This window comes from Mauremys mutica, chromosome 1, assembly GCF_020497125.1.
Source record: "Mauremys mutica isolate MM-2020 ecotype Southern chromosome 1, ASM2049712v1, whole genome shotgun sequence".
Lineage (NCBI taxonomy): Eukaryota > Metazoa > Chordata > Testudines > Geoemydidae > Mauremys > Mauremys mutica.
In genome coordinates, this window is record NC_059072.1 from 178,217,522 (window position 1) to 178,236,335 (window position 18,814).

At 48.5% G+C, this 18,814-nt stretch overlaps 1 protein-coding gene across 3 annotated transcripts in view; it reads left to right on the forward strand.

Annotated features, from left to right (window-relative positions):
• Nucleotides 1-18,814, forward strand: part of IGSF3 (immunoglobulin superfamily member 3) — a 149,507-nt gene that overhangs the window by 120,399 nt on the left and 10,294 nt on the right. For all 3 annotated transcript variants that reach the window (XM_045002017.1, XM_045002018.1, XM_045002019.1), the window contains 2 exons: nucleotides 10,412-10,822; nucleotides 14,253-14,660. In XM_045002017.1, the coding sequence (XP_044857952.1) occupies nucleotides 10,412-10,822; nucleotides 14,253-14,660 (819 nt within the window). The remainder of the gene's footprint in view (nucleotides 1-10,411; nucleotides 10,823-14,252; nucleotides 14,661-18,814) is intronic.

The following is an 18,814-nucleotide window of genomic DNA, read 5'->3' on the forward strand; positions in this document are numbered from 1 at the left end:
TGAGCCTGCCATGCCCTCGCTCCTCCCCCCCTCCCCCAGAGACTCCTGCATGCCACGAAACAGTTGACTGAGAGGTGCGGGGATTGAGGGGGAGGCACTGATTGGTGAGGCTGCCGGTGGATAGGAGGCGCTGGGAGGGGAGCTGATGGGGGGCTGCTGACGTATTACTGTGGCTCTTGGCAATGTACAGTGGTAAATTTTGGCTCCTTCGCAGGCTCAGGTTGGCCACCCCTGTTCTAGATGCCTGACTAAATGATTTACCAAGACAGCAAAATCAAGGAAACTTATTAGGATGGCAGAACTAGAAATCCTGCAGACTTATTAGGTGGAACCTCCTAGGCCTGGTTTACACTCCAAAATTAGATCCACCTAGCTATGTTGCTCAGGGGTGTGAAAAATTTTGCACCCTGATCGCCATAATTAGGTTGACCTAACCCTCAGTGTAGAAGCATCAACCTAGCTACTGCCTCTTGAGGAGGTGGATTACCTACATCAATGGGGGAAAAACCTTTCTATGGATGTAGGAAGTACCTACGTTACAGTGACGTAGCTGCAGCTGTGCTGCTGAAACATCTGTGTGGCACAGATATAGCCCTAGATCTCTCCACTCCTAAGCTATTCCTATAATGGTAAATTGCTTTCTTAATTATGGGGAGGAGAATTCTCTAACCGCTACCAAAATTCCAGCTTCTATTTGTCAGTCCGTCTATAAGCCATGTAAAGCCACATTTTCAAAAGAAGTTTCTGAATCGCATATATATTGGTGTGTTCAAATCAAATAACAATGTACACAAATCAGGTAGCCAGTTACCTGGTTTGTGTGTGTGCAATGCAAGCAGAGCCCCTGACCATTAATGACCTGTCTCCAAAATTAAATAGGCAAGTGTGTGGGTGTGTAACTTGCTCTTTGTGCAGAGTTTAATTAAGTGTTTTTCACTTTGTGCCAGTGCTATTCATTTGAAACCTTTTTGATGGGGCATTGGTTAAATTGCTCAATATCTGAGTTTTACCTGCTGTGTCTGCTGCTTGCTACAGATTCTCTGTTCCAGCTTTTCTATCTGCATATTTTAATTTACAAGTGATCAGTGAGCCGTATATTGTGTTCTGATGGCAGATACAGCTAGTGCTGGGAATCCTCTTCCATTTATATTATGTTTATTTCAATTTTTGACATGACATGAAGGCTTCTGTTTTTAGTGGCTGAGGGTTAATTTATGTGCAGTTTTCAAACTATAATTGTCCTCAACTTTTAACATTTTTGTAACTAGTTTCCTCCAGGAAAGCTCAGCATTTATCTAGTGAAGCCCTTGCTTTTCAAAACTGGCCTGGGAACACAGAGATCAGATAACTTCTCAGCCAGAGGCATTGGAACTTGGGACCTCCTAGTTCCCAGTTTTTTCTGCTCATCAGCCGGACACATGGCCTCCGCCTTTGTGCCTCGTTACACAGGGCTTCCTGATTTCAAAGAGGTGAGGGGAACTTTCTTGGTCACTCACTCTTACCTGGCCCCAGGCAGTGGCTGAAAGTTTTTTACCATTTGATATCTGTTCAGTGACCTGTATGAAACGAGTTGGGGTCTTAGTCTATTTCCTAGTGGGACAGAAATCCACATCATATGCAGCCTTACTATAGCTGTTACTGCAAGTCTCTACCATGTAGCAATGGGAATCTCTTAAATATCTGCTCATTCTCCTATGGCAGGGCTGCAGTGATGCAGAATCCCGAACTGGTAGGGGAAGATAGCAGGTCAGCCATTAATGGAGGCTTGATGAGCCTTTGGCTGAAATCTGCTGTCAGTCACAAAGGCAAAGGCAGCATTTTCAGCCTTGGCAAGTGAAGAAGAGGGCCTTCTGTAGCCCTTGAGTGCATCCTTCTGGCTGACTCAAGGGTGATACTCATGGGCTCCGGAAGGAGCTTCAGCAAACTTTCTCTGACTGGAAGGATGGTCCAAGACACTGGGATTCCAAGGGATGTGTGGCTGGAGTGAAACAGAGGGGAACTAGAGGGTGAATCCTGGAATACAAATAATGAACCCTTCCCCCAGTTTGTGATTGCTTTCAAAGGTCTGTACAGCTAAAAGTGACATTCACACTTAATGCAAGAAATTAGCTGCGGTCAGGACAGCACTGATTCAGCAGGATTCTTCTGGGATGTGATGGGTTTTGGGGAGGAGGAAAGAGGATATATTCACTTTGCAGCAAAGATTGAGAAACATGGGAGTTTAAACTGTTATTGCCTAAACTGTTGTGGCACTAAATATAATGTTAATTAATTGACTTCTGGAAAATTGCCAGTGCTGAGGTCGATACACAGATGTTTGGATAGCTGGGGTTTTGCTGTGGATTTAGGTGAGCTTGGTACATGTGGATGTAAGTATTAGGCTCATGCTGGCTGTATTGAGCAGGCAGGAGGTTTGCAGAGTGTAACATGCTGCTGGAGGCAGGCACTGTTGTATGCGTCTGTCAGTCATTAATTCTCTCTCAGGGAAGCGGGATGGATCACAATTCCCACCTGTCTATCCTATCCTAGGAGTGTTTCCCATGGCCATGGGAGTGCCACAGCTGTGCTGCCCTTGGGTCTCGCAGTTATTGTTTATGCTGCATTTCCAGGAACGTTGTTGTGTTGTGAGGAGAAGCACTGTGAACTTGAAGGTTAAAGAAATATTAGAGGTAAAGTGAATCAGGGAGCTACTGGAGAGACAGCCAATCGCAGCCATTCTAATTCAACCATGGCTATAGAGAGGGACCTCATAAAATGTATAGAGGAACCTAGGATGCTACTAGGTGAAAATGGAGGACCAGTGCTATTCCATTGATAGAGGGGACTATTCCTCCTTTGCAGCATAGTCTGGAGGGTGCCAGTCCCAATGCCTCTCAAGGAGAGAGAAGACTCACGGTGGAGAACAGTGGAGTTAGTAGAGCGTATTACTGAACTACAGAGGGCTCTATCTGGGGGTAGTGGGGGAGAAGATCCATCTCTCTCTAGACAAGTGGTCACATCAGTGACGTATCTGAATATCTAATTGTTTGTTTTGAAGACTGTGTATGCATCAGGGCAGAGGCAAAGATACGTGTGCTGTTTCTTGAAATCAGTAACAAGCAAGGCAGGAAGGAATGAGAGGAAGGCTCTAGGCAGAAGATGTTCAGTGAAGTGGACACAGAACAGCTCTTTGTCATTTTTTACCACTGTCCCATGACACTTATTTGTTCCTCATTTATCTGCCTGAGCTGGGTGACAGCTTATCACGTACCGGGACCGGGAATACTGAGCTTCTGCAAGAGCCTTTGATGTTACACCAACAGGAGCTGTGGGCGCTTGTCACGTCTTAGGATCCGGTTCTGAGTACCTGAGTTGTCTCTGCACAAACAAGGTGCATGAGGAACGAAACTGGAATTAAAACAAATCATTGTTGCCCTGTGGTTAAGGTCATGGAACTATAAGGTGTTTATCTTAGTGAGATCAGTGTGTAGCGCAGCACACACTAAACCAACTCCTGTGTGGTAGGGAGAATGGTTCTGAAACTGGCATTGCTTGAAGTCCGAATGGCCAGTCTGCTACCTTCAGTGGCATCGTGTATGTGTTGGATGGCAGGATGGGCAGCAACTGAAAGCTCCTCGGGAAAGAGGCTGCCTTGCCTTACCTTTCCATGGAGCTGTTCTCCCCAGTAATTCAATCGTGTCGGCCTGTTTGCAGGCAATAATTCATTGTTATAGGAACACTACAGCAAAGTGACAAGTTAATAACGGCAGTAATAATAGCAGGCAAAGCCTAATGCTATTTCCTCTTCTCATGCTCTCATCGCCCCAGCCAGCCGCCCATGTTGGCTAATGCAATTTGCAGCATTGCTAATCCAGTTTCAGCAGGAATTGTGTTCTATTAAAAGAGAATAACAGTAGCAGGAGCTGTGCTGCCATATTCCTTGCATCTCCGGGGAGATGGCCCTAGTGTTGAAGTCTCTGTCTCTGCTTCATTGTGATTGTATTTAATGTTTAAACCCTTGGAGAACCATCTCCTGCTTCCTGGCCCCTCCCTTGTCCTGTAAGCGCCCTAACCTGACAACCCCTTCTGCTGTCATTTCCTTCCTTTACTGTCTCCTTTATCTATTCTTAATTGCCTTCTTCCCTGCCAGCTAATTCAGTGGACTTACATCCTCCTTACCCACCCATCTTCCTGTTGCCAGTCCTGAGTCAGGAACTGTCTAAGGTACTTATCTGTCCCCCACTACCATAGTGCCCGAGTGCCTCATAAGGAAGGGATGGCCTGTGATTCCCATTTTACATACAGGAAACTGAGGTAGAGAGACAGGTGAGTGACTTGGCCTGAGCAGGGAACTGAGCCCAGGGCTCTCGAGTCCCAGGCTAGTGCCCGCTGAACTGTCCTTCCTCTCTGGAGGAACTGACCGGGAGGAGGTGAATTCCAGTGGGAGTGCCCGTCTGCCACTAGTGAGGGGAGGAACAGGGCTTCCTTCAGGCAAGAGGCTCAGCCCACTCTGCAGTGTTCACCTTGGATGACACACCGCACCTGAGCAACTGCTCGGGACTGTGCTGCAGTTCTGGGAGCCCCAGTGCTGCAGGAACCGAGACACTGATCTTGTGTGACAGTCTTCTTGTGGAACCGGCTCAGTTGTCCTGTCCCTTAGCCAGGGAATCTTATCGGGAGGCAAGTCACAGCCTCGTTTTCCTTCCCACCCTTTCCAGCAGTCCACAGACTGTAAATCACCCTTTACGATCCGCGAGCCTAACACTCCGAGGAGACAGGCAGCTCCTAAACCCATCCTATTTGCAAGAATTAAATCTTGACCCTGTGGGGCATCAACTATGAGCTCATGCAATCACACTCCCATTGGTGGATCTACCTTTTAGTAGCATATTGTGCACAAGCCCTCTTTGTTTTTGTTTCCCCATCTACCCTCTCACCTCAAAACAGCCACATTCCATCAGAGGCTTTTAAAACTAGGGCACTCGCTGGGAAACTCAGTAATATTTCTTAAGTTCTCTCTGAGAGAGGCTGTTTCTGCAGAAGCTCTCCTCAAGGGTGACAATCTTCAAAGTGGGACACGGCAGCCCTTGACTCCTCTCCCCTCCCTGTGCAGATGAGCACTCTCTCCTGGGACTCCCTGAGCCGCCCTTGGCAGTACTTGCGCATTTGTGGTGAATTTTCAGGAAGTGCAGCATTGCATTTCTTAGCTGACTTTCCCCTCCCCCCTCTTTAAAAGAGAACGCTCTGCCGGGAGCGTTCTCAGCCACGTTAATTAGCTTGGTTCCTAGAATTTTTAATAGAAGAGCAAAGCCTCCCGTCTGCCCTCAGTGGGACTCTGGTGTTGATTTTTCTTGGGAGCTCTACAAGAGGAGAGCCTTAAACAGCCTTACAAAGAACAGCGCTGATAGGTCACCTTTATGGAGCATATTTATCAAAGTGCTTTACAAAGGTAGGTAACTTCTTATTTTTGAAGATAAGGAAACTGAGGCACGGAAATTAACTGACTGAACCAACACAGTGAGTCAGTAGGAAAAAAAAAAAGTTGCCAATTCAGTTCTCTTTCCAGTCTCCCTGCTGCAATTACTAGACTCATTGCCTCCTGAAACATACATTCCCTATGTATATTTGTGTTTATATGCATTACGTAGTGGCTTCAGCTGAAAAGAGAGTGATTTCCATTTCTGTGGTGTGTACGTGCTGTACATCTGTAGCCATGTCACCTTGTATATGATCCTGAGGGTCAGGCCTGGTCATGCAGCTCTGAGATGGGAGACCTTCAAGGAAAGCACAGGGTATGGCAGGAAGTGATCCTGGTGACTCAGTAGATGATGCTCTTTCTTGTGAGTTGATGCTGAAGCAATACCCCAGTATGGAAGTAATATAAGGGCACCATGGGGTTGGAGGCATGTCTCTTGCATGAGCCATGAGGAATTTTGATATTCACAAAAGGTCAGCATTGCTCTACCATATTCTTCCCAAGAAGAGGGATGTTAAACCCTGGTGCCCTGCCGAAATTCCACCTTAGGTAATTACCCATTCAACCTCCCTAAATTCCCTTTGCAGCTTCAGTTGGATAAAGTTATAAAGTTACTCCTGTGTGTGTGTGTAGTGCTGCTTTGTGCTGTTAAATAGCTATTGTGTTCCACCCCAGAGCTAAGTGGCTTGTGTTTGACAGAACACAGCTACAAAAAGTCAATTAAACACACACACACACTCTCTCTCTCTCTGTGTTGTGCTTGGTCATTGGTGGTTAGGAAGCTATGCTAGCAGAACCAGATTTAACAATGATTGATTTTAAATGGTTTCATTGCCAGTGTAAATGATGTGTTAGTGTTGTGTTAACAGCCAGTAATAGTGCATGAAGTTACCATCCTCTTTTCTTTACTTCCTCCCTCCAGGGAATCCAAGAGACACAGTGGAGGCTGGATTATGGTTTGCAGTTTATCTGTACGATATCTTCACCAGAACACACACCTGTTTCCCAGGGCTCCCCAAGCAGATGTTTTGAGACCTATTAAGAGAGCTTTGGTCTCTTGACAGCTTAGCAGAGAATGTTGTGTAGCTGTGTGTCCACATCACTGCTCCCACTATCCATGGTGTTCTGCAGTGCAGTACAGCAGCCACCCCCCACCCCCCACACACCCTCAGAATAGCCCCGGATAGGCTGCATTGTAGAACCTGGAATTGTAGAGCCAAATTGTGTAGAGAGAATTGTAAAGTCAAACCCTTTGCTGTCTTTCTGTTCAGGCCAATCACACATTGGAGGGGTGGGGAGTTCTGCCTGATTAAGGGCTTTGAGGTTTGGCTATGGAGGGTACTGTGCCTGAGACTCCTGCTCTCTTGCCATAACCACATGAACACTATCTCAGACCAATACAATTACCATGTCTCACAAACGCATCTAAAGATGAACCGTAAAGCCACAAAAGAAATAGCAAAGCCCAGATCTGTACTGAAACAATCTCCCTGCCCCTGTCTGACTGAGCCAGGACCCCAGAGTACTCTGTGCCACCACTTCTCTGTCATCTCTGTCAGCTATTGCAGAATTTAAACACTAGAAAAAGTATTTTAAGCTCTTCTGGGTGTAAAAAGGGCCTTGCAAATGTTGCCTTATGTGCTGCTCTGGTGGTGGCTGACAGGAGTGGAGGTGATCAGAGCAATTATGCACCTGGTAAAGTAAGCGTAATAATCCCCCACAATACTTTGTTTTCTATCCAGGTGTAGGGTGGAGGATTTATCATCCTGTGTCAGGGATAGCACCAGACTCCTCCTTCGCTCTCTGCCTGATGCTGGAACTATTTGTCTGGCCCTTCAGACACACATCTCAAAGCAAACCCTCCAGTCTGCAGTGTGTACAGCTTTTCGATTATGGGAGGGGAGCAAGAAACAGACCAGAGGCTTTGAAAACTAGGGCAATGGCTGGGAAACAGTCCCAGGTGTTGGGGGAAGCAGGAACAGCCACTCTGGGCTGCCCTGGTGCTCTGTAACGTCAGGGTGTACGTGTGTATGCTGAGAATCGCTATGTATTTTGGTCTGAGAATGCACTTTTGCCACATCAGTGGAATAAATCGTGTCCATGTGAGACATGGGTCTGTTGCCCAGAAGCACCAGGCTTAAAAGTATCCCTTCTTTGTCCTTCCAGCTCCCCCACCCCTTGAAATGCTATAATGTGGGAAGAAAATTAGGAGGGATTCTTTAAAATCTCTTTCCTATTTTTCATGTTTCTAAATATAGGTACAGTATATGCCCAGGGCATGTGTGTATAGATACAGTATGCCCCCACAACACACAGCATGTGCGTATAGTGCATTTTAATAGATATAAGCAAGCAACTTAACATATACAGTTGCTATAGCAACTGAGGTTTCCCTAGCAACAGTTGCAGAAAATAATCCCGTACCAATTAAAAATAAACTGTTGGAAAGGGGGTTGAAGGGGGAGAAATAGAGCTGCTGAGATTTGCCTTTCTTTTCTATTGGTTTTTATCCCAGGCACTGGAGGACTGGTTACAACTTGAAATAACCTTTTCCCACCTAGAATGAGACAAGGAGGTGAAGTGGGTCTCGGTGCAACCTGCTTGGTGGATTGGGCTAGGAGGAACATAGCAGCATGAGCCCAAACCTCTCCATTAAGTCAGTCCCCAGAGAGGAAAGCTGGGGGCTATTTCCCCCCTGCTCCCAGTGTGCCATTCCATAACAGAGTTATCTAGTCTTTATTAGCATACTGATTAAAGCCAAAGGCAGTACAGGCTCCAGGGGAACTTTTCTGTGCTACCAGGATGCATATCTTCAGATGTTGTCTTAGAGCAGAAAAGTGTCATTGTCATGGGAGCCTCTTCCTTCCATTTGATGCTGTTCGTATGTACCCTTCTCTCCCCCAGGCTCCTCCACACACATTCGGCTCGGCTGACAGGGCAATTGAGACTATAGAATTCAGTGGTAGCTTGGTGAAGTAAAAGGTAATGCAAAACAGAGACCCATTGCCCCAGTGAGAAGAGACCCCATTGCATCCTAATAACTAGAACTTGTGGGACAGATCCTCAGCTGGTGTAAATCTGCAGCACTCCTTTGATCTGAATGAAGCTGTGCTGACTTGCAGTCCTGTATTTCTGTGGTGCCTCTTGTCCCCAGAATGCTTTGTAAACTTCAATAATAGATTTACAAACTGTGTACACAATCCCTTCTCCCAGCACAAAAATGCTTCCGCTTCAGGAGTGAAACACAGCAGTGGTATTACCATGTACAGCAGTGCTACACAGCCATTCAGGAGAAGACTTGCAGATCATCACTAGGCAACAAAAACTGCAGATGAAATTTAGGTAGAGATTGTAATTACCTGATTTGGACCTTGGTACCAGAGTTAGTTAAAACCCCAACTCTCGGGGCCGTTAAAGAGCCAGTGGCACTTTTCACAAGCATCAGGAGCAGTATTTATAGATCTGATGGCATTTCCAGTAGCAAAGAGAACTGAATGCTGGGGAACTAGTTCAGTGCTGACTTGGAGGGAAAGATGCCACCTGCCAGAAGCACCAACGCTCACTCCCTGCAGTATCTGGAGGTCTCCTATCTGAGTACTTATGGGTCTGACCCTGTTTAGCTTGTGTGGTGTGATGAGATCCAATAGTGCCCTCCATGCTGAAACTTGGGGTAAATCCCTTCTAACTAGGAGGTCTGGGTTCCCACATCCTCTTCCTCTCCCTGCCCTGACCAGTACTTACTTTATGCCAATCCATTTTCTGTGCCAGCAGTTCTTGGGGAGGAACTGTTCCGCTTTCCTAGACCGGGGAAGAAGGGAGATGGACTGAGTCCGAGTTGCCCGGGACTCGGTGTGTGTCTACTCAGACCCTGCTCCTCACTTCAAATCGTCATCTAGGGCAAACCAAATCCCAGACAGCCCCAAAATTGCAGGAAAAGCACCTTCATACAGATGTAAATACACTGAACTATTTTGTTTGTGTTACACCAGTCAGGGGTTAAGGCCTATGGTATTAGACATAGCCCATGCACATACAATAAAAAGACTGTGACGCCATGATTCTTGTTTCAGCATAGAGAGGGCAGCAGGATTTTAAACCCATTGTCACCCTGTTCAGAGTGGGTCTAAACACAGTGGCTAAAATAGCAGTGGGTGCTGTGCCTTGCATACACAAGTGCAGCCGCCTTCACTACCACTTGGGGAGCTGAACTGGTGGAGGTAATGGTGGGAAGTTGAGAGAGTCGCAGTCTCTCTGATTTGCCCACGGTCAGACAATAAGCATGTGGCAGAACTTGGTGCAGAACGCCCGATTCCCTGCCATGGGCTCTGACTGCAAACCAGACTATGCTTCCCTCCTCTTCCATTCCAGCTGAGTGTCTGTTTTTCTCATCTTGCTCATGTTTTAATGTCCCTATTGATCTGATATAGACCAAATAGCCTTTAAAAAGCTTTCAGTTCAGTGAGATGAACGGGGCATGGCAGGGTACATGTTCTATCTGAGGTGGCTTTCTGGGGGGCTGGGTCAGCAGCGCAGAGGTTTGCGCAGGAAGCGTTGGAAAAACAAGTGTTCATTTAACGAGTGCAGCCCTAGGGACGGAGGAATCTGAAGTCTCTGGAGAACGGATGATATCTGTGAATCTCCTGCTAGACTGGATGCCTTAATCCAGGATCCTTCTAAGGGGGCCTGAGGCAGCTATGAAAAACCAAGCCTCTCGCTGAGGGAGCTGGGGGAAGGATTCAGGAGTTCATTGAGGTGAAGGAGGAAACTGGGAAGAAGATTTGATACAGGGCTCTCTAAATTCTTGTGGATCAAGGGTCCTATTTAGCCTTATGCAAGGAGATCATGGATGAGACTGCAGGTGGGGGGAGGGTTGTCTTTTTTTTTCTTTTCTTTTTTTCCCCCTCTCTCTGTGTTAATGACCTACCACTTCTCATCCACCTCTCTCCTTCCTCCTAGTGACCAAGCTACAGGTCAGCAAATCAAAGCGGAGCATCACCCTGGTGGAGAACAGGCCCATCCCCCTGAACTGCTCCGTGAAATCGCAGACCAGCCCGGACTCTCACTTTGCTGTGCTGTGGTATGTCCACAAGCCAGCCGACGCCGATGGCAAGCTCATCCTGAAGACAACCCACAGCTCTGCTTTCGAGTACGGCACCTACGCCGAGGAGGAGGGACTACGGGGGAGGCTGCAGTTCGAGCGGTCCTCCTCTGGTGGGCTCTTCAGCCTCACTGTCCAGCGGGCAGAGGTCCATGACAGCGGCAGCTACTACTGCCATGTGGAGGAATGGCTGCTCAGCCCTAACCACGCCTGGTACAAGCTGGCGGAGGAAGTGTCTGGGCGAACTGAGGTCACCGTCAAGCAGCCAGGTAACATGGACTCTCCCCGGCAGTTAACTTTGCCCAAGAACTGCAGCTGAACTAAATCTTGTCTGCACTCAAGTTTTGCCCAGTTGAGGTAAATCCTTCTCCCCTTGCTCCCTCTCCCCCGCTAAACCTTTGTCTCCTAACTGGACCCAATCACACCTTCCTCACTTCACAGCCTGGGCCTTTGCCCCCAAACTGGAAGCCAGGCTTTTCTTCCCACTTTGCCAAACATCATCCCCCTGCTTGTTGTTGCTCTTGGGACGTGCCTCCCCTCCCAGCCAGAGTGCTGGAATCTGGTAAGTCCCGCTGTTCCCGCTCCGGTGATGTGTGGTTAGCAACCGGCAGAAATGTTCCTGCATAAAGGTCATTCATTCCCCACTGGGCCTGGGCAGCCCCGGAGAGCCTGTTACATACATGCTGGGCTAGAGTCCGCGAAACCTCTCAGCCTTACTCTGTCATGCTGAAGCTCAGAGCTGCTGTCACTCTTCCTGTGGTCCCCAGGAGCACCCGGGGCTTACGCCTGTGTATCATGTTCACAGCCTGAGTCTGCTTTACTCTCATCTGTATCATCCGCATTCGTGATGTCTGTCTCCTCCCTAAGCCATGCGGGGCTCTGCAGCTCTCCCTCCCATGAGGAAGTGACACAGGCCAGCCCCTCCAGGAAGCTTCCCCTTCAAATGGCGACCCTGTCCTCAAGGGCTGTTCTCCCTCTGCCCCCCTCACCCTCCCACACACACACACACACACACACAAGGGAAGCCCAAAGGGGTTCAGGAATGGAAGCAGACTGCTGGGATAAGGAATGTACCCCGGGGATAAGCATTAACGTTGTGTTAAAGGGAGGCGGTAAAGAGCTCTGTACAGGGTATTACACAGCCTGCCTGTTCCCACAGCAGAGCCTTGCACAGGAATAAGGATTTACGTCTCCATGTAGTCCTTTGAGAACTGGCAACTTTCCACATAGCTGGCACCTGGAAATGGAGTTTTGCAGGATACTGGATAAGAGGCACCATGCTGGGATGGGGGATGTTTGCAGAAGTGGTGTGGGCAGTAGTCTTGCCTGGTACGCGTCTTAACCTGACGTGTCTCCACAGTTCCCTACCTCCATGCAACCCCATCTCCCCACTGCTGTGTTTTGATTTAGCCGTCAAGTCATTACCCAGCAAAATGGACATTGGCATTGGGAGCACGTGTCTGAAGGGTTAGGGAGAGAAGAAGCTGGATTGGGTCTGAGTGAGGACACAACGGAAGGGGATCTGCCATGAAGAGGGAGGTGTGGACAGGCTGGCGCATTTTACATTGTGTTGAAAGTAGAGGATCGATGTGGGGGGGGGAGAGGTGGGATCAGCAGCTCTCGTGGAGTGGATCTTTCTGGAGAAGGGGTTGAAGACGCCTTTAGTTGTCGGTGGCTTTGTCTTGACAAGGAAAAGTGGTCAAGTTGAGACTGGGCTTAGCTACACAGGATGGCTCTTCCTATGTCAATGTTAAGTAAGAGTGTAACTCCTGTTTGAGACCGTGTCCTGCCGCTGGAGTGGCGACTAGTGACCTAATGAGAGGGGGCAGGCATGTGTGTGCCTGGCAGAGCTCTGCATGCAGGGCTTTTTCATATCCAGTTTGATTTTACTCTCTGTCAATATCCCGACGGGAGCGTGTCTCAGCTCTCTTGCACTCTGCATGAGAGATGAGTAATGAGTTTAATGAGGTGGGAAGCTGGCTGCCAGGGAGAGAGAAATCTGCTCTGCTGGTGGTTTCCATGGCAGAGGATGTCACCGGCACAGATGGGAAATGGAGGTAATAAGGATGTACTGAATTAATCAGGGTCCTGCCCCTCTCTGCCAAAGCGGTCATCAACCATAGCTATGCAGGGGAGGAGGACTGTTTATATGGGGGGGGAGGGAGGCTCTTTAAAGGCTGACAAGTTCCCCCATCCATGTCTCATTCCAGAGGCATATTATCGGGGCCTCCTCCTGGAGGAGGAACCTGCCTTGCCCAGACAGCTAGAGGACTCCAGCTTCCTCTGCATGTACAGAGTTCCCTGTGGGGTGACGGCCGCTGAGGAAGAATTCCTCAGGCTAGGGGAGGAGGAGGGAAGAGCTCATCTGGGAGGCAGGTCTGCAGAAGGATAATGTCATGCAGATGAGGGGTTCAGCTCATAATACTTGACAGGTAATCAGTCCTTCAGCGTTTCAGCCGTCTTGGCCGAGGCAGGACAGAGCAGTTATCCTACAGCTGTAGTGTAGCCAGTCTCCAACCTCTAGGTCAGGTGTTGCCTTGTCTATTGACCTAGGCCATGAAACACCACAGAGACTCGAGTATATGGCCCAAGGGCCAATTGGTCACCAGACCCGGCTGTTCACAGCACTGCACGGATCCTCAGACTCTGGTCCAGAGATGTACAGATTTCAAAGGGTGGTTGAGAGGGGTTACATGCCTGGAGACCTGTGTGTGATGGGAGGAGGAGGGTTGTAACCCACTATCAACTTTGCACCCCTAAACCTTATGCCACTAAGGGCTTGGCTACACTTACAAATTTGCAGCGCTGCAGCAGGGTGTGAAAACACACCCTCTGCAGCGCTGCAAATTGCGGCGCTACAAAGCGCCAGTGTAGTCAAAGCCCCAGCGCTGGGAGCCGCGCTCCCAGCGCTGTCCGTTATTCCCCACAGGGAAGTGGAGTACGGACAGCGCTGGGAGAGTTTTCTCCCAGCGCTGGCGCTTTGATTACACTTAGCGCTTCAAAGCGCTGCCGCGGCAGCGCTTTGAAATGCAAGTGTAGCCAAAGCCTAAGTGTTATATGAGACCCTTTAGCACCCATCTCTGTTCTGTCATGAGAGAGCATCTGCTGTACCAGGGAAGCTCAAACCCTGCCCTTTCTAAGGGTTTGCACTGGCAGCTTGCTAGGAGTCTGGGATACGCACACTATGTGCGTGCAAGGCTGATTGCAGCCACCATTGATGGCAATTAAGTTGTAGGTCAAATGGAGGAGAAATTCCTAATCTAGTGACACCAGGTGTGACCCCTTCAGTTCCAGATAGTCTTGTTGGCACGTTCTGAATCCCCAGATCCTGTTAGAGGATTGCTTTGTCTCCAGTACCTCTCTGGCCTCCCACACCAGGGGGATTGGGTGACTTTTTGTATTTATTTCACCTGAGAAATAAAGGGGCCCTAAGAAAATCAGGTGCCCAAATGCCATTGAATTTCAAAGGGATTCAAACTAACTTCCTTTGGCTCCTTTGAAAATCTTTGAAAACGCACCCAGAATTGCGTTAGATGGTTCACAGAACAAATAAGAAGCTCGGGGGAGCTGAGAGCCTGAGTTTAGATGCGAGTGGGGAGGCGCACACAGCTGGGAAGGGATTGGGGTGAGGAAGGACAGCGGTTGTTGCAGTGATGTCATTGTGCTATTTTTTTTGGTCTCTGTTTTCTCCCTCCCCAGACAATCATCTGCAGGTGAACCAGACCCAGAAGAACCTCACAGTTCTGGAGAACCAGTGGGTGACACTGGAGTGCGCAGTCACGAACCGGACCAGCCCCGCTTCGCAGCTCTCGGTGGAATGGTACGTGTGGAAATCTGGCCACCCAGAGAAAGAGGCAGTGGCACGGCTGAACCGCCAGGCCACTCTGCAGTACGGAGACCTGGCAACACTGAGCGACCTGAAGGGCAGGCTACATTTGGAGAGCCCTTCCCCAGGCCTGTACCTGCTCATCCTCCAGAACGTGATGGTGCAAGACAGCGGAGCCTATGACTGCCGCGTCGAGGAGTGGCTCTTGGATCCCAGCAACCAGTGGTACAAACGGGCAGAAGACCTCTCTGGGCTGACTACTGTCACCGTGAAACAGCCAGGTAACTGGATCCTCTGGGTCACATGCATCAGGCTCTGGGGCTGCATGAGAGAGAGAGAGAGAGAGAGACCCTTCCTCTCCCTCCCAAACTGTGAGGATCCTAACCTGGCTTGCCAGGCCTCTCCTCATCACCCCCCTAAAACCAGAAATCTCCCACATAGTGAGAAACGGCGTACTTGTCTATTCATTGTTATAATGGCACATTAACCACCTCAAAGCACTCCTCAAACATGACAGCCTGGCAGCCCCATCTCCAGCGGGCATGTGAGGGACCCATATCTCTCGCCATCCTGCCTGTTCATCCGCCAGCTCAGGACTGATTTGGGCATGATGGGTAGGGAGGGAGGGAGGGGAATGGCAGCTGTGTGACTCTTTCATGCCCGTTGCCAGCTCCCTCCTTGTTTCTCTGCTTTGTTCCCTCTCCCCATGGGCTGCAGCCGAGCTGGGGGAGCAGGGCTGGCAGCAGCAACAGCTTGAGCTAATGTCTCTGTGTCCCTTTATTGCTACCAGGCTAATCTGGAGGGAGAACACAGGTACCGCAGACACAGCAGTCCTCTAATAGGATTTGGGGATTGGTTGTCTTCCTCCCTGATATTGCTGGAGGGCCAATGAATTTTTTTACAACACCAGCAGCACCCTGACCCCAAGGTGCAGCCAGGGGATGAAGGTGGAGAGTGTGGAATTTATATCTAGATGTTTTTTTCATTTCAATCATTCCAATGACTTGCATTGCATATGTTTTACACGTTGTTAATGTTCTGGTTTAAAATGTGACCTCGTGTGACGTCGTGATCTGTTTAAAGGGACCTTATGGTCTTGCATGTGCATCTGATGGGAGATAATTACATGGGTTGAAAGCCTCTTCAGGCATTCAAATCAGAGCTTTTATCCAAGCTGTTTAGCAAGATGGATCATCGCTGTTCTACAGATGGAGAAACTGGAGCACGGCAATATTGTGACCTGTCCAGTCTGGGAACAGAACTCCTGGCCCTCTACCTGATGAGGGGGTTAGGAAGCAATTTCTCCTGTGAGGAGATTATTTCATAACTGCTCACTTTTGGGGCTTCTTGGACCTTCTTCTGAAGCACCTGGTGCTGGCTGCTGTCAGAGACAGGGTACTGAGCTAGATGGGCCACTGGTCTGATCTGCTATAGCAGTTCCTGTGTTCCCTGCTGCTGCCAAATACATGCTCGTGCCATGTACAGCAAAGTGACAGTGGGAACAGAACCCTTCCAGAGCCTGTGCCTGCTCCGCAGGAGGTGTATGTCTGAAGCCTTTCACTCATTACAAGAGCCTCTGGCTGGAAAGTGAAGCCAGACAAATTCAGACTGGAAATAAGACACACATTTTGAACAATGAGGATAATGAACAACTTACCAAGGGAAGTGGTGGATTCTCCATCTTCTGAAGTGTTTGAATCAAGACAGGATGTCTTTCCAATGAAATGCTCCTATTCAGCCAGAAATTATTGAGCTTGATGAAGGAATCACTGGTTGAAATTGTCTGGCCTGTGCTAGACAAAAGGTCAGACTAGACAATCATAATATTCCCTTCTGGATTTAAGCCCCTGGGAATACATTCATTGATTGTTTTTACACAGATCCCCAGGATATTTCATTGGGACTTCTCCCTGGGGATGTGCAATGCTGCTAGCATAATGTCAGGAGACTGGAAAGGTTGTAGCAGGGATGTAATTCCCTGTGGAGAGGGTTTATGCCCTACAGAGGGAAAATGCTCTCTCAGGGATTATGAAAACCATATCCATGAAATCTTGGCTTGGGAAACTTTTCCAAATGAGCTGGCTTGAGCAGAAAGGTAATGTCTCCAGGTGATTACAATGTAGATTACAAATACTGTAACTAAGATTATATATAAATCTCCACTTGGGCTGAAACTTCCCAGACCTGATCTTAAGCCCTGAGATGAATGATTTAGCAAAGTGTAGAAGGAAATCCCTTCAGCCCCTTTTAAACTGTGGAAGTGTGTGTTTGCATTGGATGGGTGGGGGAGATAGCAGAAGAGGATTACACTGATTTAGGTTTAAAGAAAAGCAACTTTTTTTGCTCACAAGTAACTAAAAAATGGCTGAACAAAAGCTCAAAACTTAGTGTGTCACTCATTCTTCCATGAAAAATAATCTTTGTTCTTATGTTTTGGGAATCCGTAGTTGTGAGCAATTGGAAAATACTCACTGAGCATGGTCTGAAGTAATCTTATAGGTAACTTGCAAAAAGGAGGAAAACTGGGGTTTTGCCCTTCCTGTATTTGCTGCTCTATGAGGAGGCCTGGATTTGCCTTGCTTGTGTTTATCTTAGAAATATCAAGAATCTCAAGGCATGTCTTCTCCATTTCCTCCTGTGGTCTCCCTGAAGGACACGAACTCAAACGATTGACCTGTACTTGCAGCCTTACATCACCTGCATGAAGTTTCTTATATGGGAATTTCCTTAGGACCATCTCAAACACCTAAGAACTGCTAGAAAAGTGTCCTGTTCCTGCAAACCCTAAGAGCTCTGATCCAGCAATGCTTGGGAGGCCTGGAGGAGGGGATCCTGCTAGCTGCAAATACCACCTGCTGCCCTTTAGAGGGAAGTCCTGATGCTGCAGACCTCAGGTCCACAAAAAAAGAGTCCCACTTCTGTGAACTTCTTTAGACTCTCAGGATGGGGGCACCACTGCTGTAGAGAGTTGTAGGAGAGCCACATTCCTATTGTCTGCTTAACGTCTGCAGGAAGTGGGGCAAGGGAAATGCAGGTGCAGAAGACTTTGAGGGTTGATAGAATGAGGGGGAAAAGTCCCTCCTACTTCAGCTACTCCCTATTGTCCATGAAGGGGATCACAGGGAGTGAAGACTTTCTTCTCTATTCCACCCCCTTGTCAACCTTAGGCCTGGTCTACACTACAAACTTAGGTTGACATAAACCACGTTGGGTCGATTTAATAATGTATGTGTCTACACTACTGAGTCCCTTCCACCGACTTAAGTGGCCTGTAAAGTCAACTTCTGTACTCCAGCTCTGCGAGAGGCATAGCACTTGATTCAACATCCATGGGTCAACATGGGGATAGTGTAGACACTGCGTTGTGTAATTCGAATGAATTGGCCTCCAGGAGGTGTCCTACAGTGCTCCGCTGTGACCGCTCTGGAGAGCACTTTCAACTGCACTGCACGTCAGCCAGGTACACAGGAAACAGTCGCTCCCCTGTTAAAGCCCCGGGAACTTTTAAATTTTCATTTCCTGTTTGATCAGCATAGAGCGCTCGTCAGCACAACTGATCATGAAGACCCAAGGTCGCAAACACGCTCCAGCGTAGAGTACACAGGTGGTGGTGGATCTTATTGCTATGCGGGGAGAAGAGTCTGTGCAGGCAGAGTTCCTATCCAGCAGAAGAAATGCTGACATCTATGCCAAGATCCCACAGGGCATGGGGGAGAAGGGTTACACCAGGGACGCACAGCAGTGCTGCATGAAAATAAAGGAGCTTTGGCAAGCGTACCAGAAGACAAGGGAGGTGAACAGTCCTCTGGTTCTGCCCCAGAGACATGCTGCTTTCTGAGGAGCCACATACAATTCTCGGTAGCAACCCCACCACTACCCAAAACGCTTTGTGGATACCTCCCAGGAGCCCCGAGTAACCTCAAGCAACAACGGGGAGGACGTTGTTGAGGAGGAGAATGTGAGGCAGGCAAGCACGGAGGATCCATTCTCCCTGAAAGCCAAGAACTGTTTTTAACCCTAGAGCCCATCCCTTCACAGACCAGTCAGCGGCAGAGCGTAATGCCGGGCAAGGCACCTCTGGTGAGCACACATTTCCAATCAAACTGTAGGGGTGACATGCTATTATTTTTTAGGTTTAATCTGAACAAAAAGGTATGTGTAGTGGGTATCAATCGCCACTCCAGCTACGCAGAGGGTGCTCTCCGTAAAAGATTGTTTATGTGCACAGGGATGGCCCGGGAATCCTCCATGGAGATCTCTAGGAAGCTTTCAGGGAAGTACTCTGCAATCCTTCACAGAAGGTTTCTGGGAAGATGCTACCTTATTTCGTTCACCACAGTAGGACACTTTCCCATGGCACTCTGCTGGCATCATTGCAGCATAAGGACCAGGTCTGTACCCAGACACTTGCAGCATCTGCTCCCTTACCGCCTCT